This window comes from Lagenorhynchus albirostris, chromosome 10 (assembly GCF_949774975.1).
Source record: "Lagenorhynchus albirostris chromosome 10, mLagAlb1.1, whole genome shotgun sequence".
Lineage (NCBI taxonomy): Eukaryota > Metazoa > Chordata > Mammalia > Artiodactyla > Delphinidae > Lagenorhynchus > Lagenorhynchus albirostris.
The window spans coordinates 5,201,953-5,216,903 of NC_083104.1; the positions used below are offsets into that span (position 1 = coordinate 5,201,953).

Sequence of the window (14,951 nt, forward strand, 5' to 3'; positions counted from 1 at the left end):
GGACTCACTTGTGTACCCTGACTCTTTCCAAGGGAATAGGTATCCGGGGGCCAATTTCCAACCTTGTCAGCCCTGCCCTGCTTTACCAGCACCACACGGCAGGAGACACAAGCAAGTTAGGGCCTGCCCACAAAAAAGATTCGCCTGGTAGCCTCGAGGGGCCCGGAAAAAGGCCCTGGAATCCAGGAGCAACTAAGTAAACCTACACAGCAGTCTGGTCCCTCAGCCCCGCTGCCCTCAGCGGAGTTGACGTAGCTGACACTCCGGTTCTGCCCCCGAGCTGACGACGGAGCATTTGCAGGGTGGCACCAGCCTGACTTCCCAGCTCAAGTTCTCACTGAAGAGCCCCAGTCCTTTGCTCCTCAGCAAGAAGCCCTTGGGTCACCCCCATTTCTGATCGTGTCTAGAGAAGCAGGGTGTGCAGATACGCTTTCTGCCCTGGGTGCCCCGCCGCTCCAGTGTTCCATGGACAGCGGGGAGATGGGGGAGGAGCCAGGCCGTATCCAAGGCGGGTGCTGGGGAAGGGCCCTTGTGGGAGCCTCGAAACCGTTTTTCTTTCTTTCTTCCTTTTTTTTTTTGGCTCTTGACCATGGTTACTTTTCTTCCTATTTTTGTCAACACAAATCCCTAAGTGTGTTTGTGTCCGGAGAAAGTGCTGTGAGTAACTGATGATACATTTGTTGATGAACTTGTGAATCATCCTGGGGGAGAGGGAGTCCAGAGAGTGGAGCGGGAGCTCTGGAGGCTGCATAGGACGTGTCGTAAAATATTTAGCAAATGACCGTCCAAACCACAGGGAAAAAGTCAGAGAGATGGGAATTTGAAAGCTGCCAGGATTTAAAAGCTATTTAATGCTAACCATCAGTGCCAAAGAGCTGAGAGCGGCTCCCTTCTTCCCTGCGTTGGCAAGGACAGCCCCGAGAACGTGGAGCGGCTTTGGACTGGCCGTGGCTGCACTGAAAGGCTCTTTGTTCAAGCCCTCCCGTAAACAAGGGATCTCCTCTGAGATGGAATCCTCACCTTGTCTACTGCCCGCACTTTCTCAGGATCCCCCAATGATAACCCTCCAGGAGGCACAGCAGGGAAGCCGCTAGCTGCTTGGCATCAAGGGAAGAAAAAACAGCCCCATGATGGACTGAATTTGTCACTTTCCTTTCCAACGTTCTGAGGTCACTTATACAACGACCTCAGTCCTTTGGTTCTAAAGGTCTGAGCTCAGGAGCTGTCTCTCCTAAAGGGTTAGGGATCTTGAATATTTAGGGCTGGGGTCAGGACTCACTGCTCTAACCTGACTCTTTGGAGATCTGTTTATTTTGGGGTAGAGGATGAAAAGGTCTTTCCTGATATTTTGGCTTGAAAGCCTCGAAAGTTATGTCCTCCTCAGTATCAACACCATGAGAAAAGATAAACTAAGGGAGAAGCGGCAGGGGGATAATTTAAGTCAGTGGAAACAATCATCCTGGAGAAGAGAGACCTCAGCATAGTTTGCTGAGACCTCAGCATAGTTTGCTGAGAGTCATCATATGTGTTCACGGCTAAGCAATGCTAATGAACTTGGTGGCCTCAATCAACAAGTCTGTGCATTATGCCAAGAAGGTCCCTGCTTTTAGGGAACATATCATCTATTTTGCTGGGGAGGCATGCATTACCTAAACAGATAATGAGCCTTTGAGGTTACAAAAGTCAGAGCTCCCTGGGCAAGGTGGTCCCAAGGAGGCCAGCAGGAATACCTGTAGCAACATTGCTCCATGTACGTCGGGACCAGAATGCGGCCCTTCTCCCTCATTCGTGTTTTGTTTTGGTTTTGTTTCCTTCTGTTGTTGTTATTCCTGCGATTTTGCTTTCCTAGAATGTCTTCTCTTCCACTCTCTACCTATCCCAAGTCCAACACATCCTTTGAAGCCCACCTGAATGAATTTACAGTCACTCATGACTTTTCCAATCTTCATTACTTTGAACTCTTAGAGTACGTGGGGGCGGAACCATTCATTTGGCACATGGGTGTACTGTGTATTTTAATCTGTTTTTAAGAAGGATTCATCTTCTCTCCTCAATTCAATGGTAAGTTCTTTTTGGCAGGTGCCACATCTTATAACACTTCTGTGTTACCCACAGCATCTAGCCGTTAATACCTGCCACTGGGTATTTGCACATGCCTTGGTATCTTGTTAGAGGGCTGCTGTTGGTGAGTGAAAATCTTGGTTGGGATTGGGGAAGAAGATTGAATTCTTGGTAGGCCTAGGGATACGCCCCAAACGAGTACTTCTGGGTTGAGAAACACATGCTCTGAGCAGTTTTTGGTCCTGAAGTTCCATTCTTAGTTGTGATTTTTAAAGCAGATAGAAGGTTCAGAAAAGTTGTAAATTGAGTATAAAAAATTATTTGACTGAGTATGAAAATTTATCAGCAATTCCATTCATAGTGTTTCACATGTGTAAGAAAGAAAGGAAAAAGAAAAGGAAGGAAGGAAGGAAGGGGGAGGAGATAAAAGGAAAAAAAGCCTGGAGGGTGGAGTGGGGGACACAGCAGACTCAGTCTTCAAATACAACAGCAATTTCACGATGTAATAATTTTTAATATTAAAAGTAAATTGTAAATGTATCTTTATAAACAATATGCATAAAATAGATCTATTATTCTAAAACCTTTTCTTTTTCAAATGCTTTTTCACAGTAATATTTTAGGTGTCAGATTTTTCCCTCAAAATAATAGTGCAATTGGAAGAAGGAAAATGTTGTCAGTGAACTCGGACTTCTCTGCTAATACAAGTCCTTGTATATTTCCTGTAGAAGCGGGTGAAGACTCATGTCCGTCTCTGTTTTCTTTATTACTTGCAACAGCTGCACGTGTTCTGTCACAATCTGTCTGAGGTCTGTCATTTTCTGGAGCAACTTGGCAAAGAGCTGAGAGGACTCGGGGTGGTTCAGCTTGAGCTGCAGCTCCAAGGCTTGCAGCAAGTTGTCTTGTATGTCCTCAATGGGTTTCACATTCAGCAAACCGGGGCGGTCTGGGGGAGCAGAAATGGAAGACAGAACAGCAGGTTCAGTTACAAAATTCTCTGGCTCCACATCTGAGGCATATTCAGCCAAACAACTCACTTTTTGTTGGTTTTGCTTTGGTTCTAAAATAGGGTATGGAGGGAAGGAAAGCAGATAGTGGGCAAGAACTGCATACAAGGAGAATGGAATGAAAACCAAGACTATCAAAGCTCTTTCCAGGGCCGTTCTCTTCCCGGCCAAGACTAAATCTGTGTGACCAGTTGACAGAAGAGGGTGGCAAGGCAACTGTCTCACCAGACGGGGGACTCTCCTGCTGGCATGTTTCTACTCACTCAGAAATCTCATTTTCAACTTCTGTTCCTTCCTGATGAGTCTATGTTTTATAACCTCTACTTACTTTCTTACCACTACTTTAAACACACTTTTAACACACATTTTTGTCTTCTTTTTGCTTAATATAGCTCATGCATTTTCGAAGAGACAAGACATAGTTTTCAAATACTGTTACACTTGGGAAGGACAGACCAGATTTTAACATAGGCTTCTTCTGATTAGTGAGGTTGCAGGTAATGTTCACCTTCTTCTTTATACTTTTCCTTATTTGAACTTTTAAATGGCAAGCTTAAATTACTTTTAAGTTTTTAATGTTTTTGCTTCATGTAGATCTTTTTAGATTCAACCTTAAATACTTTCTAGTATTCTTCTTTACTTTTACTTCTTTACTTTCTTGTATTCTACACTTCTTTTTCATTACATTTTCTAATGTATCCCTGCTGATGTTTAGAAAAAAACGATTGGCTTTGTTATATTGAATCTATTCCAATTTCACTCTTGTCAATTCAAATAGTTTTTATCACGGATTTAAAAAATTTTTTGGACAGACAATTGCATCTGCAAATAATCATCGTTTTATTTATTTCTTCTTTTCCAGTGTTTATAGTTCTCATTTCTTTTTCTTGCCATACTGCATTGGCTAATGTCTCTAGTATCGTATTAAATAATAGTAGTGTTGGGAGGCATTCTTGTTTTATTCCTAACCTTGAAGGAAATGCTTCTAATGGTTTACCACAAGTATGATGTTTACTGGATTATGGTGGATAGGTTTTTCTCCTGGCTCCCCAATAGTTTTAAAGTGTTTGTTTTAGTCAGGAATGTTGTTGCATTTCATCAAATGTTTTAAAGTTTTGCTACCTAGAGTGATGACCATATGGTTTTATCTTAATCTAGTGTAGTGAATTACATTAATAGGTTTTCTTATACTCTTGCATTTGTTTGCTAATATTTTATTTAGGGTTTTTAAATTTGTGAGATTGGTCCAGAGTCTTTTTGTGTGTGTGTGTGCTACCTTTTGCCTCTTTTGGTAATAAATGTTAACTAGTCTTATTGACTGACTTGAGAAGTTTTCCTTCTGTTTCTATGTAGTGATGATCTATTCCTTGACGGTTTCTTGGAACTTATTTGCAGAACCATCTGAGCCTGGTGGTAAATCTTTTACTATCTTTAATTTTCCTCCTATAGCTTTTAATTTATTCAGGTTTTCTACTACTTACAAAGGAAAATTTTAGTAATTTATATTGGAATAAAGTTGTACATAATATTCTCTTAGAATCTGAATCTTTTATTATTCTTATATATACCTCCTTTAACTGAATGCTTTTTACTTGTGTACTGTCTCACTTAAAAATTTGACTTGCCAAAGGCTTATCTATTTTTTGCTTTTTAAAAAAGCACAACTCCTGGTTTTACTGATCAACTCTGTTTTTGAAAATTGCCTTTTGTTTTCAATTTAGCTAATTCATTCTTTTAACTTTCTTTAGGTTTTTTTTCTTTTCCTCTTTTTCTCATTTCTTGGGTTGAATGCTTAATTCATTTAGTTTCAGTATTTCTTATTTTCTGATAGATGAGTTTAAGGCTCTAAAATTTCCTCTGAGTGTCACTTCTGTTTCACCCCATAGGCTCTGGTAAATCATACTCTCACAGTTCTTTTCTAAATAGTCTGTTTTACTATTTTGATTTCACTTTTAATCTAAGAGTCATACAGAGACATGTTTTTAGATTTCCAAGTGGAAAGTCTGAGTTTGTTTTTGTTTTTTCTAATTTCTAAGTCTGGTTAGAATACAAGGTTTTCTCATTAAGGCTCAGCAGAGGGGCACAGAGATCATGTATGACATTCAGGTCACTCACTTGATACCTTGTACTGATTCCAAATTTTAGCTCTTGAAGGCCAATCACCCTCTTTTTCTCATTTTAACTCTTCTCCCCTTTACTGTAAACTAAAGCACTGTATAAACGTTTTTACTTCTCTTTTTAATGTTCCTCATTGTCTTGCCTCCGTTTATCATTGTGCCTTTGCTTAAGCCCTTTCCACACCAAGTCCCTCAAACATCCTACATTCTGTCATAACTGTGCTTAGGCACGTTCTGTTCCTCCTGCTGGGAGCAGTCTCACCTTCCCTCCAACCATCCTACTGACTTCAACCTACTCTTCAAAATCTAGCCCGTGTCCTTATGTCTTGGAGCCTTCCTGGAGGTCATCCCTTCCTTGCCCCTGTTCTTCCAATCCCCTTTCTCTGGTCCTCATAGCATTCTACAAACACCTCAATTGCTACTATCCTAGTAGATTACATTTATTGAGTGGTTATCATTTCCCAAAAATCGTACTGAAGGCTTTATATACAATATATCATTTAATCTCCACAATAACTCCATGAGGTCAGTGCTTTAAGGAGGGGAAAATGAAGATTTAGAGAAAGGAGTTAGATCCTGCCCAAGATCTGCCACTTGCTAGTAAACAGCACTGCTGAAATTTGAATCTGATTCCGAATGCTATACTCTTAACTCTTATTACCTTGTATTATAGGTACTGATTTTCTTGTTCATCTCCCCTACTTGGCCACGAGAGATCAGAGGGCAGAGACTATGTCTTGATCATCTCTGAGGCTCCAGTGGAAACACAGGAAGCACTCAGTTGGCTGAGTTTATGAGTGAGAAGGCTGTTCTAGCCAAGAGTCCTGAATTGAAAAGTACAGTTCTTCTGGTTGGTGAACAAGCCTAAAGGCAGGATCAATGCACAAAGAAGAAGTCTCCGGAAATAGCGTTTTCCTGTATTTAGTAAACTCGAGCAACCTTTACCCGCTGAGGCGAGACACAGGAGAGCAAGGTGAGGATGATCTCAGGTGGGATTTTCGGAACTCTGAACATGTTCTTAAATTTTTTTTTCTTTTTTCTTTTTTTAAATTACAGACAGAAAGTTACCTGTAGTTTGATTTCTCTCCCCTCAACTTCTCCAACATCTCCCATTGACTGGAGTAATTTTTTTTTTTTTTTTCAATTTCAGCACTTAATTTTGGAAACATTAGCAAGAATCTCAGCTTCTGAGAATGAAACAGATGATTTAGTCCTGGCCTAGAGAATCACACCCCTGGAGGAGTTGTCCTTTCTCACAGTTGCTATGCAATAATGAAACCCCCTGACACTTCAAGGAAAAGCAGATCCTGGATTGGTGCCTTGGGTTTAACGGTTGCCGATCCTCCCCCTGAACAGACGTGCCAGATTTCAAAGGCCTGGACTGGACAGCAAATGCATGTGCGTTGGCAGTGGCAGCATTTTGTGTCGAGGCGTCGGTGTACACCCTTGTGCAGACCCTCTGCTTGCTGGGGCCCCGGCCCCCAGAGCCTTCTCTCCTTCCTCTAGAGCAGCATCCGTGGGGTCAGAACTTCTGCAGAAGAGAGGTTATGCTAATCCACTAGGTTTCATTTATCGTGACAGTTCAAACAAGCAAACCCTCAAATGCAGCTGATCGGTTTGCTGGAAACACTTGGCTGCCGTGCAGTACAATGGAACTGTTCCCTCTAGGAGTGGAGAAGGATCTGGTTTGGATTTTCAAACCTCTCTTTGGCAAGTTATTTTTTATGATGTGACAGATGAAGTTTGGCTGAAATTTTGTGGCCACTGATTTATATTTTCTCTAGTGACAAGTTAGATCATTTACAGATCTGTCCCACTGTCGCCCTTACGGAGCCTCAGTCAAGGCAAGAACGGAGGGCAGGAGAGCGGGAACGTGGTCGCTCTACTTTTAGGTCCCTCACTAACCAGTTCTGTGACCTTGGGCAAACTGACCAAGTTCACGGCGCCTCAGTTTTCTCCTCTGTAAACGAAAAGGACTGGATTAGAGAGGTGATCTCTAAGACCCTAGTTCAAACGTTGTAAGCTTTATTCTTATGTGTAATTCCCTTTACAAAAGTCACATAATTAAACTGGGGAAATTAACTCAAAATCTAAATAGAAAAGTATATCAACGGGCTTACACATTAAACTTAAAACATTTGGCTTATTTAAAAAGCAAAAAAGCTTCCTTTGGTCTTAAGCACTCCCTAGGGTCAAGGGCAAAACGGATTTGTCAGGGTTGTCCCCACCCTTTACCCTCCAGTCAGCTCCAAGGCCTTCCCTGCTTCCCCTGCCCGTCTTTCTCTTTCCACTTTCCTTCTACTCACACTTGAACACTTACTGGGCTAAGCTGGGCACCACAAACGTGCCACAGAAATCTGTCTAAAGACCCAGCCGTCCTGGGTCCCTTCTCTTCCCTCTCCCTTTCCCATTGGCCCAGGGCCTGCTAAGGTATTGCTCTTAGGAGGCTGGTCTGAGGTCCTCTCCCTACACCCTGCTGAGGGTTAGAGTTGGGGTCTGGAATGGGATCAGGGTCAAGGGACCTCCTTCATTGGCCCTAGGTTGCCTAGAAAGCCCTTTTGGGAAAGTGCGTGCTGACTCAGGCTCCAGGACCCAACACTCGAGGAAGCTGGAGTCAATTACCGGTTCCTTACTCCCCAGGCTGCAAAGAATTGGGAAAGAAACCTTTCCGGTCCCCATCGTGCAGCGCTGGAATTGATTAGAGAGCACTGTTGATTGTGGGCAAATCTACAAAGCTCCCATCTTATCCAGATCTGGTTCTGTTAAGTGAAGAGCTTATCTGAAGCAGATTCAAATTCTCTGGACCCTCCTGGGATCTGCCCACCTGGGCCAGGCATTTCCCTAGACCAGATTTTCTCAGGAGGGGTCTCGGTTAGGGAACCAGATGGCCACAGCGGCATCTCCTGAAGGAGACACAGACAAATCAAAGCGCATGGTATTGTTTCTTTTCTAGTTGCTGCTGTCATGCTGTTCCCAGTTTTTTTCCTATTGGATTTCTTTCTGATGGAGACAAATCGGAAAAGGATTGCACCCAGGGCATTTAGGAAAAAGAAGTCTGATAGCTGGGCAGCTGTAAATTGATCCGAAGGCAATGAAAAACTTAGCTCAGGTGTGGGCTGAAACTGAAGGGGGGTGGAGCTCCTTCGGGAGCTCACACTTTGCATTTCACTTCCTTTTACTCTTGCTCCCCAGTTTCCTTTATTCCATTGCTTCCTAAGTTCACAGATGTGTTAAAAAGAGGAGTGGATTTGGAAACTGAGGACTTGATCTCATCTCTCCTCCACTTGGCTTCCATGTGACTTTGGACAAGTCATCTTATCTTTCTGGGTTTTGGCTGAATTTTCAAGGCGACGGTGGTGTTTCTTTCCTAAGGTCATGGTTAGAAGGAGTCAGGTAAAGGAGCTTTGTAACATTTTACTATTCTCTGTGTTTGTTCAGACAGAGGCAGTTTCCACAGGAATGGGGTCCGGAGCATAAACAGGGGTGGGGTGGCATGTGTGCAGCTGGGAAATGGGAGGTTTCTGAGCTGTTATTGGTAGAGCATAAGTTCAGGAGCGTGAGAAAATGATTCCTGATGCAGATACACGTTTGGGGTTTGGGGCAAGTTCTCATTCTTGTAGCTGAACAAATGTAAGCAGGACTGAGAACAATAATGAAACAGAGAAGCCCCCGAGCCGAAATTCACTTCTTCCTTAGAGACGGTGTTAGGGACTCTGCGGTCCTTTCCTGGTCTAACTGTCAGGATCATGGGGATCATGAGGCAAAACTCTGAATTCACCCAAGTCTGTCTTTGGTAAACTGGTCTGGCCTGTAGCAATTCCCTCCCACCATCCTACCGCTAAGAGAAAATAACCTAAGAACGTTTCCCATGTTCTTTTCATATTTAAATTTGAACCGGGGCTTGACCAAGTGCGGGCTTGATTCTCAACTCTGCCTCCACACTGAAATCATCTGGGGAAATTAAAAACACGCAAACTAATACCTGGGTCCCATCCTGAGAGACTCCAATTGACCTGGCCTGAGGTATGACCGCCAACGTTCCTAAAAGCTTTCAGGTGATTCTAATGGGAAGCTGAGAGCAAACACCACCGGTGTAGTGAGAAGCAGTTGGAATCTCAACCCGAAAGCTTACTTGCTGGGTAATCTCGGGCGAGTTCCTTAACCTCTCTGTACCTCGGTTTCCTCATTTAAAAGACGGAGACGTGACAGTAATCTAGCTCGCAGTGTCGTCGAGAGGATGAAATGAGTTACTAGACGGAAGGTGCTCAGCGCAGCGTCTGACACACGGGAAGGTAGCTATTTCTATTTGCATTAGTGTAACAGTACAATCCAACGTGCCTCTTTTCTTTCTTACCTTTCTCCTCCTCTCATTTCTGCGATGCTCTTGGGTCTTCTCCTATTCTTTCCTATCTTTCCTATTCTTTCCTATTCTTTCGCCCTTAATTGCTCCCTTCTTCTCCACCCCGCCTTCTAGATGCTTTTCCCTTTCCACTCCTGGGACTGCACCTTGCTGGGGATGTGGTGTCTAGAATCTAGCAAGGCCAGCCTAAATTAGTCAGAAGTGTGAACAATGGATGATGTGGGGAGAAATGTGGTTGATGGCTGCTATCAGGGAAAGGGAACAACAGGACAGAGATCTTGTACCGGACAGATAAAGATCATCGGTGACAAGCATGTCTGCCGTGAACGCACGTGTGGCTACTGGAGTCCTTGCCTCTGAAGTGGTCCCCGTTCTAACATATCCCTGTTACACAACAGTTAAATAAATGCTTTCTCTGTCTGTGTCCAAACGACAACCGCAAAATGACACAGCAATGACACGTACGATTTGGCTACGATGGAGGGCGCGGTGACCACCACCAAAATGAAACCAAGCCCAGGCCGTATTTTCTTTTATCTGCCCATTAAGTAGCAATTGCACGCCAAGTCCCCCCACCTCAAATGCTCAAGTACCACCTCCAAAAGCCACCTCCCCAACTACAGCACAGAACACAAAAGTATCTGGTAACAAGGTGGGCAGCGCCTCCCCTCTGCCGCGTTCAGAGCTCGGTTCATCTCTCAATAGCACCTGCAGTGAATGGAGCGTGGGGCCTGTTTTATTTCCAGCTCTTTCAGAATGGAAAGGGGACCAGAGGCTCCCGTCCTGCCCTTGGGAAGTCCCATCTTTCCTACCTCCTTTCACCAGGGGTTTGGGTCCCCTCGTTCTGGTCATCTGTGGTCACTCAAGTGAAGCTCAGCCCCATGGTTTGCTCCCCTTCTCTGCGTCCAGACCAGGGGAGGAGCAGGCTCCCCTCAAGCTGAGGGATGCAGATAAAGTTCTGCCCCTTCTACGTCCCACACCAGCTCTGATCAAGACCGGGAGGTAGAGGAACCAGGCTCGAGCGGAAAGATGGGGAGTGATTTCTTCTTCCCCATCGGGCCCGACACACGCATGCTCCGAATCCAATGCCTCTCCCTTGCTTCCTTAACCTCTAGAAATGCCAACGGCACACCAAAGGGAGTCAACAAAATAAAAAGTGGCCAAGGATTTGTTCTCTGCACCTCTCCCCTCCCCCCACGTCTTCCTTTCCAACGTCTTGGAGAAGAACCTGTGACCTCAAAACATAGGCGTGATCTCCAACCTCTAAATATGACCTCTTAACACATAATGTCCCCCAAACTTTACAGAATTCCCCACCACACTCCTGCTCGTTGGTACCTCCTTCAGGGGCAGCAAGGCCCAGAGCTCTCCCCTCCCTTCCCTCCCTCCAGTATCTCTGTCCCTTGGGGTTTTGTTCTCAATCCACAGCTAATCCCCTTAAAGTGATAGCTGATACAGGGATTAGCTGCTATCTCCTTAGGAGTATTTATACGGTACTAAGGGAGTTTAAGAATGCTATTGGTGAGATTTCAAGCAATCCTCTGGCAGGATTGTGTGCAGCTACTTCAAATTATACAGTACAGGGAAGAGGGAAAATGAGCAGTTATTGTGTGCTTACCACGTCCCAGGCACTGTGCCACAGGCTTCACAGAATGTTCTTTCATTTACTTAGGGAACTGATAAGGAATTCAGGCTCAGGTAGGTAAATAACACATCCAGTAAGTGGTGGGGTGCGGGGTTTGGGGAGCCCACAGGCCCCCACCGCCCCAGCCTGCCTCTCCCGGTGCACCGGTGGGTGACGCGGCGGGACCCTGGGGGAAGGCGCTCTACCCGGAGCGCGGGGCGCCTCAACACCTGCGCCGGCCTCTGGAACCGGGGCCGGTTTCACTCTTCCTCACTTGCGGAGGACCTGTCTGAGTGCCATGCCAGTCTGGAAGTCTGCCTGGGGTCACCCAGAGTTTAAACACACATTGTGAGAGCCCAAAATGATAAAGTGCTCCCCAAAGCGGCCCGCTGACTGGCTGGCGGAGCCTCTTCCAAGATGCTGGTGTGGGGACAGGAATGACTCAGCAGTTTGGCTTTCAAGCCCATGTCTGTCTCTGAGGTCAAGTACAGCGAATGATCCCAGCCTACCAGGCCTGGGGTTAGGAGGGGATTTTATCTCTGAAGCAGTCACAGATAAAGATGCTTCAATGTCCCACAAATGACAAAAGCCTCTGTGTGTGTGCGCGCGCGCAGTGTGTGTAGTTCAAGTTTCTCAGATGATTCTAGTGTGTTTCTCTTCTCCCTACCCACACCCACCCCCAATTCTCTGGTTTTGATAGAGAACTTACAAATATACCTCCCTCTGTCTAAACCAAGTGTGTGAGGTTAGGAGAAGAGTGAACGAATGGGGCATTTCTAGATAACCCACACTGAGTCGTTACTCAAAGCCATCCTGGCCACCTGACACGATTTGCCCACTGGTCATGGCAGCACAGTGGGGAGACCAGGACAGCAGGCGAAAGGAGCAGTGCCATACACTACGCAGACACAGAGCAGGTGCCCATTCAATAGTTTTCAATTAATAAGTGAAGGCAAGTACTCTCTGACACAATCATGGGCCAGATGGAAGATATGAACCATGTCATCAACACTCTTCAACTGCCCTGCTCAACGCTCAGTCACATGAGAAGTCAGATGTCTGTGTTTATTCTCAATATCACGAGAACCGTCAGAAAAACAACTTTTACCACTCAGACCCCAGCCTAAGTCTTGTCCAAAAACACTGTATGGATAAAGTAGCTGAACATTTAACTGCCACAGGAGACTGGAAGAAAGTTGGCCTCTTGTTCTTCATAGTATTATTAATGCCTCAGTTTTCAAATATTTTTGGTTTTGTCTCCCCCCAGTTAACTAGTAAGGATGATGCCAACAGACAACGAAGACATGGGGGCCACTGGGCTGTGGAGAATCAGAGGGCCCCTGAGCTGGAGTTTCCTCAAGAACAGCACAGGCCCACTCAGGCACGTGCCCTCTATCTTTTGTTCCAGAGGAGAGCTCGGCTGTCCCTTCTAACTGGTAGAAACAGTTCCGCATTAAAATGGAAGGATTACACACGAGCTGTCACTATCCTCAAGATTTTGGAGGGCACTTAGGGACGGGGAGGGGAGCCGGACACCCACAAGCCCAGAGCCCCTCCCGCTCTGTCCTGCGGATCCTTAGTGCTCTCTGAGCTGGAGGGAGAGGGGGCCCCTGTACACGAACGGGAGGAGTGACGTTGGGATTGTCTCCGAACGGCAGGAAGAAATTAAGGTACTGGAAGGTATTGTTAACAATTTTAAATTTCTCTCACAAATTCTCCTGCAACCACTTCTCTCCATCGGAACCTGCTATAAGATGGTATCTGGTTAAGCTCAGACATATTTACTTAGGTACTTAAAGCTTACGGTCAGCTTCTGCAGGGAGCTCTGCGAACGGGGGCTGTGCTACTGGAACAAATGGAAGAACCAGCACCAGTCTCGGCATTAACCCTGGGCTCTGTTCCGTCCCAGAACAGTTCTCAAACCTGGGGTGTAATTTTGTTAGGCAGTCAAGTACAAATGGTGTCTTGAGAAGGGCTTTGGATAGCAGGAAGTAGTAATATCTGGACTATAACGGGAAATTCTTGATTAAAATACTTGGGGGCAATATGGAAATGGGTAGTTTTTGATAATTGCCAAAGAACCCCAAGTCCAAGGTAAGTAACTGGGATGCTTCCACATCTCAATACAAAAAAGGCAGTGGCAGTTAAGGGCATCCGTTTTAAGGTCAGATTGGATCAGACCTTGGCCTCACTGATTAGTAGCTCTGGGACCTTGGGAAAATTGCTTAATCTCTCTAAACTTCTGTTTTCTCCATCTATAAAATGGGGATAATGAGAGACTTTCTAGAATTGCAGGAAAAATTAAAGATTCAGAATGCAGGTAACGTGCTTAGCATCTATTCTGGTTCACAATGAAGTATTCAATAAATGGCAGTATTATTATTAATAATATTTGATTACTATTCATTCAACAAGGATGTATTAGTACTTATTCTGGGCCAGGTGCTGTACTTTGATTCTATTCTAATTCCAACAAATTAAAACGTATATATTGATACACATACAAGTCAGGACCAAGGGTAAGAAACAGAGCTCCATGGTATTGACCTGAGAGGTCTAGGAGTTTTCCAACCGTCACAGAATATCCCCTCTTCCTTGATCTGTAGATGTACATGTGTGAACAGTTCCCCCTTCCTGTACCCTATGCTCCCTGCCCACTCAACAGCAGAAACGCACAGGATCGCTCCAAGAGCAGCTGTCCAAAATCGCTTCACAGAGAAAGAATGGGACGGCTGGAAACAGGAGGAACTGCTGTATAGGAGGTTTGTATAACCGAGCCAGACCCAAGAGGGTAAATGAGGAGGCTCGATGACTTGCCATCCGTGACTGCTGCACCAGTATTTACAGCTTCTCTGTCATTAGGATGGCGATGACAATCGGCCTCGAGAAATATATTGTAAAATCCAGTGAATTTCCTCCCCATATCTTGGAAGTTTGGGAAGAACTGTAATGGATTCCAAACTGTTTTGAATTAACAGAAAGAGCTTTTTCCTGTTTTTCCTGTTGCCGAGTTCCAGCTGGAACCCTCCTAAGCTTTTCTCCAGCAAACAGCCAACGCCCAAGGGGGCAAAGTGTCCAGTGGAGTGTCCTGGGGCTTGTCAGCTTTCCTGAGCTTTCTACTTGGCCTTGGCTGCTGGTGGGTTTGAGGAGTTTGCTGGTGGGGCTGGCGTGAGGCTGTGGCGTCAGCTGCAAGCATGCCCTTGCTGGAGGCAGTGTGATTACTCTCGACGCCACCCATCCAGCCAGCGAGACCAGAGCGGGCAAGGGAAGTTCTTCCCTTATCACCACTCCCAAGGAAGCTGTGCTTCTGGACTCCGGGCCAGGCCTTCAGGAGAGCAGGGACGGGACCACAGGCTGGGGCCACCGACACCGTGAGGGAGTCGACCACATCCGCCAGCCAGGTGGCAGAAGAGACACTGGGAGGTGACAGTGAGGACACCTGGGTTTCCCTCCTAGCACTGCTGCTCACCAGTTCTCAGCTCACCTAAGTCTATGACTCTCTCTTCTCTTTCTATGGAATAAGAATGAAAATACAGGAGAATTATCAGGATCTAATGAGAGAATGAAAGGGACAAAGTGCTGTCCTTTGGTTCTGGAATATTGTTCTTTTTAGTCTCATTCTTCTTGCCTGAAGCTCGGAGGAGAAAGAGGGAGAGAGGAGAAAACCTTGAGAAGAACTAGGTCATCTTCCTCAGCAAGTGGTTTGCGACCTGAATACACAGTAGAAATGCTGAACACCAGGCCAATCTAAGGACCAAATCTAACAGCATCAGCAGTTTCTA

General features: G+C 45.3%; 1 protein-coding gene across 6 annotated transcripts in view; it reads right to left on the reverse strand.

The window, feature by feature from the left end:
• Positions 1-2,554: 2,554 nt before the first annotated feature.
• PPARG (peroxisome proliferator activated receptor gamma) overlaps positions 2,555-14,951 on the reverse strand; it is a 171,860-nt gene continuing 159,463 nt past the window's right edge. For 5 of the 6 annotated variants that reach the window (XM_060161140.1, XM_060161142.1, XM_060161141.1 and 2 more), the window contains one exon: positions 2,555-3,007. In XM_060161140.1, coding sequence (XP_060017123.1) covers positions 2,760-3,007 — 248 coding nt within the window. In that variant the 3' untranslated portion in view covers positions 2,555-2,759. The remainder of the gene's footprint in view (positions 3,008-14,951) is intronic. The other variant, XM_060161143.1, reaches the window with a different exon arrangement.